The sequence below is a fragment of the Schistocerca americana genome, chromosome 1, assembly GCF_021461395.2.
Source record: "Schistocerca americana isolate TAMUIC-IGC-003095 chromosome 1, iqSchAmer2.1, whole genome shotgun sequence".
Taxonomy (NCBI): domain Eukaryota; kingdom Metazoa; phylum Arthropoda; class Insecta; order Orthoptera; family Acrididae; genus Schistocerca; species Schistocerca americana.
This window is the reverse complement of record NC_060119.1, coordinates 847,453,386-847,465,876: the sequence shown is the minus strand read 5'-3', so window position 1 is coordinate 847,465,876 and position 12,491 is coordinate 847,453,386. Positions and strand designations below refer to the sequence as shown.

The window sequence follows — 12,491 nt, the reverse complement described above, 5'->3', positions numbered from 1 at the left end:
TGATTGGTGGAGTCTTTAATCGTAGGAGGAGCTTTTGAATATTGTAGAACAGTGACCCATACGGAGTATGAACTGCAGACTATTGGCTGGCAGCTTCACGGCCGGTGTAGTGGGAGACACTGCTCTTGTAACGGTTGTAAGGATTCGTTGCAGGGAGACCACATGTGGACGCAGCGAGCCTCGCTGGAAAGAGTGTAAGAGACTCTTAAACACAATTCAAATGGCTCTGAGCACTACGGGACTTAACATCTGAGGTCATCAGTCCCCTAGAACTTAGAACTACTTAAACCTAACTAACCTAAGGACATCACGCACATCCATGCCCGAGGCAGGATTCGAACCTGCGACCGTAGCAGTTGCGCGGTTCCGGACTGAAGCGCCTAGAACCGCTTGGTCACCGAGGCCGGCGTAAGAGACTCTCCTGCGGCTGTCGAAAGAGAACACATCGTGTGTGAGCGACTTAGAGGCTTTTCTGACAAGACCGTCAATGAAGATTCTCACCGTAAGAATTTCCAAAGTGTCAATTTCACCACAAGAAACGAGTTAGTCGCTTCTCGTTAATAAGAGTGACGATTTCTTGTTTCTCTGAGGAGTGTGAGAGATACTGAAGTGTCTTTTTTTATGATCGAATACTTGAGTTGCGTTTCTGTTCCTGACTTATGAGCAAGCACAAATCGCGACTTGTGTTCTGTGTCATACTAAAGCGGTCTCCGCCCTAGGAGTTTGTGGACAGTGTATTACGTCCTCTATGTACACAGAATTTTAACTACGCACCGTACACCCCTGCCCAGCGACCAACGGCACCGGGCAGATTGACACTGCAGTGCCACGTCTACCAGCACTGAAATCGATGATATACGGACCGCGGCTTGGCAGGCAGGGAAACAATCACAACAATGTGTTGGTTCTGGCTGCTAGTTCTCTCAGCTCTTTACTGTCGCTGTCAGTCAGGGTGCAGGTATTCGGTTTCAGAGGGCCAATCAATATCAACCAACTACGCGGAGTGGCTACACGGTTTTAGGCGCCATTTAACGGACTGCGTGGCCCCTCCCGCCGGAGGTTCGAGTCCTCCCTCGGGCATGGGTGTGTGTGTTGTTTTAAGCATACGTTAGTTTAAGTAATGTGTAAGTCTAGTGAGCGATGACGGAACCAGTTTGGTCCCATAACAATTAACATACATTTGAACATTTTTTTTGAATATCAACCAAATTAGTGTATCAGTCTAATAAACACAGGCGCGGCTTTGAGCCATTCTCAAAGCTAGATTAAAATTAGCATTTAACATTGTTTGTTGATTTAATACATTTATTTCATTTCTGCGAAAATAAATATCTAGGTGTATTCATTCCAGGAGGATATATGTTCAACGTTATTGATTTCCTGATTAAGCTAGTGTCGAGCGGCATGAAAGGGAAGCAGTGGTTGAGAAGGGAGTGAGGCAGCGTTGTAGGCTATCCCCGATGTACATTGAGCAAGCAGTAAAAGAAACAAAAGAAAAATTTCGAGTAGGAATTAAAATCCATGCAGAAGAAATAAAAACTTTTTGGTTTGCCAACGACATCGTATTTCTGTCAGAGGCATCAAAGGTCCTGGAAGAGCAGTTGAACGGAATGGACAGTGTCTTGAAAGGAGGATATAAGATTAAAATCAACTGAAGCAAAACGATAATAATGGAATGTAGTCGTGTTAAATTAGGTGATGCTGAGGGAATTAGATTAGGAAATGAGCCACTTAAAGTAGTAGATGAGTTTTACTGTTTGGAGAGCAAAATAACAGATGATGGTCGAAGATTAAATGGGTATATCACGCAACTAATGAGGAGGTACTGAACAGAATTGGAGAAAAGAGAATTTTTGGCACAACTTGACTAGAAGAAGGGATCGGTTAATAGGGCACATTATGAGGCATCAAGGGATCACCAATTTAGTATTGGAGGGAAGCGTGGAGGGTAAAAATCGTAGAGGGAGACCAAGAGATGAATACACTAAGCAGATTCAGAAGGATGTATTTTGCAGTAGTTACTCGGAGATGAAGAGGCTTGCACAGGATAGAGCGTCGTGGAGAGTTGCATCAAACCAGTCTCTGGACTGAAGGCCACAACAGCAACAAAGTTACGCATATTTAGGCGAGCTATCGGCCACTGGAATTAGTACAAGGTAAGGTGAATTTGTTTGCGAATTTGTGCGGCCCCAGGGTCGATAGTACGACGTGGCAGGGCGGGCCGCAATGGCGGCTGAAAAAGATGGTTCAAATGGCTCTAATCACTATGGGACTTAACATCTGAGGTCATCAGTCCCCTAAACTTAGAACTACTTAGACCTCACTAACCTAAGGACATCGCACACATCCATGCCCGAGGCAGAATTCAAACCTGCGACTGTAGCAGCAGCGCGGTTCCGGACTGAAGCGTCTAGAACCGCTCGGCCACAGCGGCTGGCTAATGGCGGCTCCAGTCGAGCATGTGCGGCAGCAAAGGATCGGACGTGGAGAATATCCCGAAGCTTGGAACTTGGACGGCTGTTACTCGCGTGTCCTTTGTGCAGGAGATGCTCCAAGACATGACGGAGTATCAGACAATCTTAAAGATGGCTAAGTTACAGCTCTTGTGAGTAACTCACGGTCAGATATTAGCGCAAATCTAAATAAGTCTGCGATCTCAGAAAAATGAGGCACATACAATGACACAACAATACCTCAATAACTTTACAACTGCAGAAGATAATATTTCACAGTGAATAAACTTTACACAATGAATCTATGAATTTACAACTTTTAAGCTCTTCATGCGATCTCAAGAAATGGTATCTCAGATGATAGCATTGCTCTATAGATATCATCTGCATCTATTTTATTATTGATTTAAGACGTCTTTTATATCGCTTTCATTATGCAAATGTTTGTCAGAACATCCTATTCAGCAGGCCGAAGTGGCCGTGCGGTTAAAGGCGCTGCAGTCTGGAACCGCAAGACCGCTACGGTCGCAGGTTCGAATCCTGCCTCGGGCATGGATGTTTGTGATGTCCTTAGGTTAGTTGGGTTTAACTAGTTCTAAGTTCTAGGGGACTAATGACCTCAGCAGTTGAGTCCCATAGTGCTCAGAGCCTTTTGAACCATTTGAACATCCTATTCTCCACATTTACACAGGAAATTAATACAACATCAGTATCTCATATTTTGTCATACTTATGTATTTATTTACTGAAACTTTCGGTATTTTGTCAGTCACTTTACTTAAATGTTGATCACAAGTGCTGTTAAGAAACTGTGCTATTTTAAAACTGGTCAATCGCATGTTGTTTAGCTGCCATCACAATTGAAAAGAGAAACAGAAAATAGTTCTGTTAAGAAGGAGTAAATAATTGTTTAAATAATACTTAGCGATAATCTGTAGTCATTTGACGTGAGCGCACTTGCACAAAAATACTGGCATATTTATTTATGGACAAACCTTTATTATAATTATTGTAAATTATTCGAGTGTGACAGAATGTTTATAACAGTTCTTTATTTTTAAGACCTGTCTACAGTGACGTGCACAATTCAGTCGTATGGCGGATAACGGCCGCTACAATCGTCTAACTTCTGAAGGGACTTCATAATTCGAGAGGTCTAAATGTGCTCCAAAGCAGGACTAACGTTTTTCCCCTTGATTTATAGAACTGAAATAGACAGAATATAACTTACTGTTCTTTGCAACGCGTGTGTTAAATTGTAAATCGTCATGCTGACCTCTGAACTCTTCTGAGGTGGTGAATATTTCGTGTATTTTGAGCTTGTAATGGACTTAGTTCTCGCGTATCTTTGATGACTGTATAGTTTGGAGATTTTTCTACCATTCTCGCAAAGCCCTCTACGTAACTTTACTGCATTTGACAACGGCATTTTCCGTCTGTATTTTGACTGACTATCGTAGAATCACATCCCGTTTATTTTAAATGTCCTTCCTAGAACAAACTTTATTCAGTTACAGATGTTCTAACAGAACCCTTTTTATTAAAATATTCATTTAACTTTACTTTGTATATCTATGTATTTTATTAACTCGCAGTTCTAGTCCATGCATAGACTATTTTGATTACAGATTACAGCTACCGGTTATTATTTCCAGTGATTTAACTGCAGTGCATGAAAGCAGACGTGCACGGCTCCACCCTATGACTACATCGAGCCACTCTTTTGAATAGAGCTGCGCATAGCTCAGGTACCTAAAACACGGGTAAAAACGCAAGAGGTTTGCTCGTATGGGATGCTGCTTATTAAGAGTAACTACTCAATCAGTAACCGTTAGGTACCGCAGCACTAGAACAGAATCTCATCTCGACTAAGTAACTAATACATTCCTCTAAGTGTGGGTTCTCAATGGCGGGGCTGCCTTCAATTCATTTGTGGGCATGATATTTCCTTTGCAGACACAACATTGGTAACCACTCATACACACGCTGTATGTACAGAATAACACTGGGGGATTACACAGAAATAACAGAAAAGTTCTTTCAAGAGACAGCACTTGCCAGAGAAGTGATATTCGCTACAGAAAGGTGTTGGTGAACTGTGTAAGTCTGCATTTGAGTCAACAGCCAATTATCTTGCAACACACTATTGACTGGGTAAAATTCCCGATTATTAAACAGTTTCTGGAGTAAGTTAGAACTCACGAAATTAGTGAGACGACTGGCAGCTCTCGTGTTTCTGGAGTCGAAAGTTAGTGATCTACAGAGACGGACACAGTTATTCTTCCAAATTAAAAGTTATCAAGAATTAGCAAGCGCCCTCCCGTGCACTGGAGTGGAATACTAATGAGTTTATATGTACGAAGATGGTATCTGTTCTTTCGGACATGTCCGAAGAGTTCGGGCAATGTGAGTGCATCTGCACTGAAGAAGATCATTGGCCGGTAAGCCTTATCTATATGAAGATGGTATCTATTGTTTTGGACATGTCCGAACTCTTACGGGAATCGGTAGATTGACTGCCGCGAGTAATGAGTATAGTGGGCAGGGGCACTAAAAATGTAGTGTGTGAACAGTAAGTTGAAAATGTGGGTCTCACGGGGAGCGTGCCAGAGACAAATCCTCTGTTTCCTTGGTGGCTCAGACGGATAGAGCGCCGGTCATGTAAGCAGGAGATCCCGATAGGAGCACACATTTTCAACTGTCCCCGTTGATATTTATCAACACCTGTAAGCAGCTAAAGGTCTGGATTTCGCTGTAATTTCACCAATAAGATTTTCCGGTTTCTGCAGGAAAGTGTTGCATTTTAGTGTCTCCCTACCTGATGAGTCGGAAGAGGCCCTGTATGAGGAATATTTTTGTTTTCAAGGTCTGCTCGGTCGCGAAATTAAAAGCACAGTGAAAATCCAATGGAGCTTTGTAAAGATGTGTTGCACAGTGTCTCTAGTATGCCCGTCGATGGCCTTACGTCGCACTTTTCAGTTCTGAGAGCACAGTGAGAACACAGAGATGCCTAGAAAAATAGTCTTCCGCCAAGCGAGAAATACGTTCTGTCAGTTGGTTTCTTCATGCTTAGAGTAGGTCTGCGGACAAGATATCGATATATAGATATGTAGAAGATGTCGATATGTATCGACGTGCTTTTGCTCCTCCGACATATCGATATCGAAATGGCAATATCGAGTACCCATATTTTTATTTTGTATTATATTTTTTCGCAATTTTCGATAAATATCTGAATTTGTTCTTTTGAAATTGTAATACAGCATAATTTTACTTTCACTGTGTGAAGGAGCCTTACTACTTTTTGAGCTTTCACCACGTCCAATCTTTCTCTGTGACTGTATGAAGCAAGTACAGGTGGCACAAAGAACAAATCTGATTGCACTGGGGGGTGGCGATATGAATTAAATAACAAGATATCCGATGTAAAGAAATAGCACACCAGATGCGTTTAAATGACAATTTTTAACGCAAATCTAAATGGCAAGGCTGGTCTTTGCGGTGGGCGGGGACGCGTGAGAAGAAAAGCTAACGTAATCGGCGCTCGGCATTACCAACAGAAACTGCAGCGTTTAACTACACCATGCAATTTTGACACTACAGCTGCTTGGTAGCTGGCGTTTGCAAAAATGAAAAAACAGGAAAGTTGACATGAAGTGTTCTAGACCAATCCGATATGCGAGGAAATCGAACAACGGGCCCATTGGACACCTTTTATTGTGCCACTTATCTGTAGCTACTATTGTTAGAAAAGTGGTCATCGCCAAGCATGAACGTGCATCATTTTCGTTTCAATTCTTGCTCTGAGGGGGATAAGCAAGCTGCTAGCTTGTCTATGTACAGAATACCTAATAAAAATCAATATTGAAATATATTGCTCTAAAACTGGCAGCCAATATTTTTATGGCGATATTTTTCCGATATATCGACATATAAGTAATTTTGATGCTACATTGAAGGCTGATGCAAATACTTTTTAAGTATCAATAAATCGGATTCCCAATATTTTTAAAAATATCAACAGTCCTAGCTGAGGGGTTCCATCTGGCTTCATACAGCCCACATAACGTAACAATTATGCGTGACAACGAAGTGCAGGAGTGGTGCAGGAACTTTGAAGCAGGACGTACATACTTTCAGGATACAGGCGGTCAGGGAAGGAAGTGAGTGTTAACCAATGATCTTGTAAAGCGAGAAAATCTTCTACGGAGGACAATTCAGAATAATCTAAAAGGAACGCTATCACCAGACAATGTCCTTCTTCGTGACAATGCACAGCCGCACACTGCAGCTGCAACGAAGACGCTCTAGCACAGTGGTTCCCCAGCTTTCTTAGACCATTGCCCCTGGGTGTAATTAGACATTATCTAGTACCCCTGCCCTCCCCCTCCACCACATTATCACCAACTTTAACACCTAACTAAACTGTAGAATGAAGGACTTTTCTTGGAACATCTTTATTTTTAAAATGATGAAAGAAAAATGATATTTAGTTTGTGTGTGTGTTACAATGAATGACGAAGGAATTCGTGGTGCATAGCAGTTGCTACCCACAATTCCTTCTTAGATAAGAAATCTAACTATCCACAATGAGGATAGACATTTGTTACAAAACATTCGTCCCCTGCATTACTCCTCTCCAATGTGGCACTTGCTTGATCTGTACGCTGCAACCCCATTTAAAATCAAACAGATTCAGATGTGAGCACTATACTTACTGTTTGTAAATCATTGTCCCTGCACACCTCACTTCTGAACTGACAGAAATTGGACGACTTCAGGCAATTAATGCTTTGTGTCTAACCACTCTAATAATAATAACACTGTGTACAGCCCTTATGTAGCACTGCTGTGTCGTGCTGTCAATTAGTTCATTTATCTGTTTCAAAGAGAGTAATGAAGCAATTTCTGGAATACTGCTGTTACTGTCTACAACCTGGAGAAGACATTTTCTTGAGATATTTGTCACCTTTATGTCTCACTTTTGTCAACAGCGATGTACGGGGCGAAGCACAACATATGTATGTGATGGATGGACTATGTGAGGAATCTGTAATCTCCACGGCATTAAAGCTGCTAATTAAGATAAAGTAATTATTGATGACTTACATAAGCGGTATTAGAGTCTAAAAAACTGTGCTAATAGTTATGAACATCTGAAAATAATTTAGTTTCGTGACTGAAACAGAATCGAATCGTTTGGTTTTCACCTCCCTGAAAATTTAATTTTACCTCTCAGGGGTAATTATCTCCAGGTTCGGAATCATTGACTAGCAGCTTTTTCCATGGGAAGTGTCTGATAATCCACCTATCCCTTCGCTCACATGAACCGCTGGCTATGAGGATAGCATTTTCGCCCAGACATCGAGCTGCAAACCAACTAGAGAACAGATGGACACCACAGGTTTCTATGTCGAAGGTATTCGAAAGTTGGAACCACACTACGCCAAATGCCTAAGTCAGAGTGGCTGGAGGGTGGAAGGTGCAGCTGAATGTTGCTTTTCGTTTTCATCGTGGTTTCCACATGAAGACTGATAGAAACTTGAAAAAAATAGCTCTCATATTAGAATAAAGAGCTCTTAGGTATACTGAGACTGTGTTGACAGAACAGTGGGCTTAGCTAGGTGCCAGGTGGTTATAATTAAAGAGCAGCTATTCATGGAGGTCCAGTGGGAGCTGTTATTATCGTATGGCAGCGAATTTGGTAGATACGCTAATGCATTAATGGAGAACCGATTTATGGTGGGAAAAACTTAGTTACAATTTTCGCCACCAGGTGCAAATCTGGCCCCGTACAGTGTCTCGTCGATTTCTCCGGTGCTAGTACTGAACAAATTGTGTAAGCAGCAGTAAATAATAAAATCAATATTATGCCTTTTTCACTTGTCTGACCTCTTCTGCCCACGTCCCGCTCCTAATCCGTTAGACATGGAAGTATTTCTTTACATCTTTCCTGGATTCACAGCGACAGATTTGCACTTGGTGGACAAAAATGGAACTATTTTTTGCAGCATAAATGGGTTTCATATTTGCACTTGGTGGACAAAAATGGAACTATTTTTTGCAGCATAAATGGGTTTAGCATTAACGCGTTAGAATATCTACCAAGTTTCGCTGTCATCCAGTAATTACAGCCCACATTGGACCTCTGTGAATAGCTGCACTTTAATTATTATCACCAGCTATTTGTTTCCATGAAAATTTGAAATGTTGTGCTAAGAGTGGCTCTTGGCCATTGTAGTTTTCTAGTACTTTCCCGTTTTGGACACTTCTGTGGAATTTGAATGGCATGAATTGGAGGTGTTTTGTTGACTGTTGGTGGTGTACGTTTGCCAGTCTAGTAATAGGACGTACGAATCTTTCCGAAAGCGGTGAGATTGGAATGGAGCATTTATTATTTGTTTCAGTGTAGTCTCAACGATCAAAGTGAGGATGTCAACCCTCATCAAGTATGTACACTACTGGCCATTAAAATTGATACACCAAGAAGAAATGCAGATGATAAAAGGGTATTCATTGGACAAATATATTATACTAGAACTAACATGTGATTACATTTTCATGCAATTTGGGTGCATAGATCCTAAGAAATCAGTACCCAGAACAACCAGCTCTGGCCGTAATAACGGCCTTGATAGGCCTGTGCATTGAGTGAAACAGAGCCTGGATGGCGTGTACAACTACAGCTGCTCATGCAGCTTCAACACGATACCACTGCTCATCGAGAGTAGTGACTGGAGTATTGTGACGAGCCAGTTGCTCGGCCACCATTGACCAGACGTTTTCAATTGGTGAGAGATCTGGAGAATGTGCTGGCCAGGGCAGCAGTCGAACATTTTCTGGATCCAGAAAGGCCCGTACAGGATCTGCAACATTATCCTGCTGAAATGTAGGGTTTCGCAAGGATCGAATGAAGGGTAGAGCCACGGGTCGTAACACATCTGAAATGTAACGTCCACTGTTCAAAGTGCCGTCAATGCGAACAAGAGATGACCGAGACGTGTATCCAGTGGCATGACATACCATCACGCCGGGTGATACGCCAGTATGGCGATGACGAATACGCCCTTCCAATGTGCGTTAACCGCGATGTCGCCAAACACGGATGTGATTATCATGATGCTGTAATCAGAATCTGGATTCATCCGAAAAAAATGACGTTTTTTCATTCGTGCACCCAGGTTCGTCGTTGAGTTCACCATCGCAGACGCTCCTGTCTGTGATGCAGCGTCAAGGGTAACGGCAGCCACGGTCTCCGAGCTGATAGCCCTTGCTGCTGCAAACGTCGTCGAACTGTTCGTGCAGATGGTTGTTGTCTTGTAAACGTCCCCATCTGTTGACTCAGGGATCGAGACGTGGCTGCACGATCCGTTACAGCCATGCGGGTAAGATGTCTGTCATCTCGACTGCTAGTGATACGAGGCCGTTGGGATCCAGGACGGCGTTCCGTATTACCCTCCTGAACACACCGATTGCATATTGTGCTAACAGTCATTGGATGTCGACCAACGCGAGCAGTAATGTCGCGATACGATAAACCGCAAGCGCGATAGGCTACAATCTGACTTTTATCAAAGTCGGAAGCGTGATGGTACGCATTTGTCCTCCTTACACGAGGCATGACAACAACGTTTCATCGGGCAACGCCGGTCAACTGCTGTTTGTGTATGAGAAATCGGTTGGAAGCTCCCCTCATGTCAGCACGTTGTATATGTCGCCAACCTTGTGTGAATGCTGTGAAAAGCTAATCATTTGCATATGACAGCATCTTCTTCCTGTCGGTTAAATTTCGCGTCTGTAGCACATCTTCGTGGTGTAGCAATTTTAATGGCCAATACTGTATTAACAATGTAACAAAACCTGACGCTAGTCTGGGACTCCCGATAAAAGTCTCCGTGGTGATCGGTGGCGTAATACGTCATACGATTTGGCTCACGCGCCGCACACCACTAGAAACGCTCACATGTCGGCTCCGGACATTTGATGAAGACGAAGTCGGGGAACGTTTTAAACATTAAAAAAGATCAGAAGGCAGGAAAATATGGAGATGTATGTGGGGTACTGACAGTCTCGGCGTGGTACTCGAAGGAGCCGTGCGAGAAGTTGAGGCGGGCGACGTTCATGCCGGCGGCGAGCAGTTCGTCGAGCACCTCGGGCTTGGCGGAGGCGGGCCCCAGCGTGCAGATGATGGCGGTGAGCCTGGCGGCGGCGGCGGCGGAGCGCACGCTCAGCTCGGTGAGGTGCTTGAGCCGCGAGTGCGCCCAGGCCGCGCGGCCCTGCCCCGCGTTCGTCGCCACCAGCTGCGCCGCCAGCGCCCACGGCTGCTCCGGCGCCGCCTCCGCGCCCGCCGCCGGCTCCGCCTGCACCTCCCCGCCGCCCTCCCCTGAGTCGCCCATCTCCGGCGCCCTGCACACACCGGAGCAGCTGGAAGTCCCTCCTCACAGCAATGCGTGCTTCATTCATTGACAACTCTACAGTAAGAGGAATTTTTTTTTTTTTGGGAAACAACCAATTGCAAATACATTCTAAGACAATCCAAATGGGGCGTAAATCAGTAACTGCGATGTACATGTATGGCGAAAAAAATTATTACAGTTTCAGGAAAACTGGAAGATTTATTCAAGAGGAAAAGATTCAAAAATCGAGCAAATCAATAACGCATTGGTCCATCTCTGGTCATTATACAAGCAGTTGTTCGGCTACACATTCGTTGACAGAGTTCTTGGACGTCTTCCTGTGGGATACCGTTCCACATTCTGTCCAACTGGCTCGTTAGATCGTCACATTACCGAGCTGGTTAGATGACCGTGCACTCAATGCATCAAACGTTCTCAAATGGAGAGCCATACGGCGACCTCGCTGGCGAAGGTAAGCGGTAGAACCTCTGCTGTTCGCGGGCGGTCATTATCTTGCTGAAATGTAGGCCCATGATGGTTTGCCATCAAGGGTAACAAAACGGGACGTAGAATATTGCGACGTGCCGCTCTGATGTAAGGGTGCCGCGGACGACAACCAAAGTAATCCTTCTCTGAAAACAAATAGCATCCCAGACCATCACTCATGGTTGCCGGGCCGTATGGCAGGCGATACTCAAGTTGATGGCTGGTTCAAATGGCTCTAAGCACTAAGGGACTTAACATCTGAGGTCATCATTCCCTCTAGACTTAGAACTACTTAAACCTTCCGGACCGAAGCGCCTAGAACCGCTCGGCCACAGTAGGCGGCACTCAAGTTGATGTCCCACTGCTGTCCGGGGCCTCTCCAGACACGTTTCCACTAGCTATCGGAGCTCAATTCGAAGGGGGACTCAGCACTGAAGACAGTTCTACTCCGGTCAATAAGATTCCACGACCAATACGTGTCTGCAGACGCCCTTGACAGTTGTGAGGTACCATCCTGAATTTCACCCGTCATACGGTTCGACAACCAGGAGTAATGGTCTGGGTTACCTTTTCATTGCATAGTAGGCCCCCTTGATTGTCGTCCACGGCATCCTTACGGGATAGCGGTAAGTCGAAGATATTTCAAGTCCCGTTTTGTTGCCCTTCATGGGCCGGCCGGTGTGGCCGAGCGCTTCTAGGCGCTTCAGTGCGGAACCATGCGTCTGCTACGGTGGTAGGTTCGAATCCTGCCTCGGGCATGGATGTGTGTGATGTCCTTAGGTTAGTTAGGATTACGTAGTTCTAAGTCTAGAGGACTGATGACCTCAGATGTTAAGTCCCATAGTGGTTAGAGCCATTTGCCCTTCATGGCAAACCATCCTGGGTTTATATTTTAGCAAGATAATGCCCGTTCGCAAACGGCAAGAGTTTCTACTGCTTGTCTTACTGCTTGAGAAACCTTACCTCGCCCAGCGATGTCGCCGGATCTTTCCCCAATTGAGAACATTAGGAGCACTATGAGCAGGGCCCTCCAACCGTCTCAGGATTTTGGCTGTTTAGCGCGCCAATTCGTCAGAATTTGGCACGATATCCCTCAGGAGGACTCCAGCAACTCTATCAACCAATGCCTACCCGAACAACTGCTTCCATAAGGGCC

General features: G+C 44.4%; 1 protein-coding gene across 1 annotated transcript in view; it reads right to left on the bottom strand.

Moving 5' to 3' along the window:
• The window catches only part of LOC124594581 (pyruvate kinase-like), a 96,292-nt gene extending 85,443 nt beyond the window's left edge, over window positions 1-10,849 (bottom strand). Inside the window, exon 1 of the mRNA XM_047132955.1 lies at window positions 10,520-10,849. Coding sequence (XP_046988911.1) covers window positions 10,520-10,849 — 330 coding nt within the window. The remainder of the gene's footprint in view (window positions 1-10,519) is intronic.
• Window positions 10,850-12,491: the final 1,642 nt, after the last annotated feature.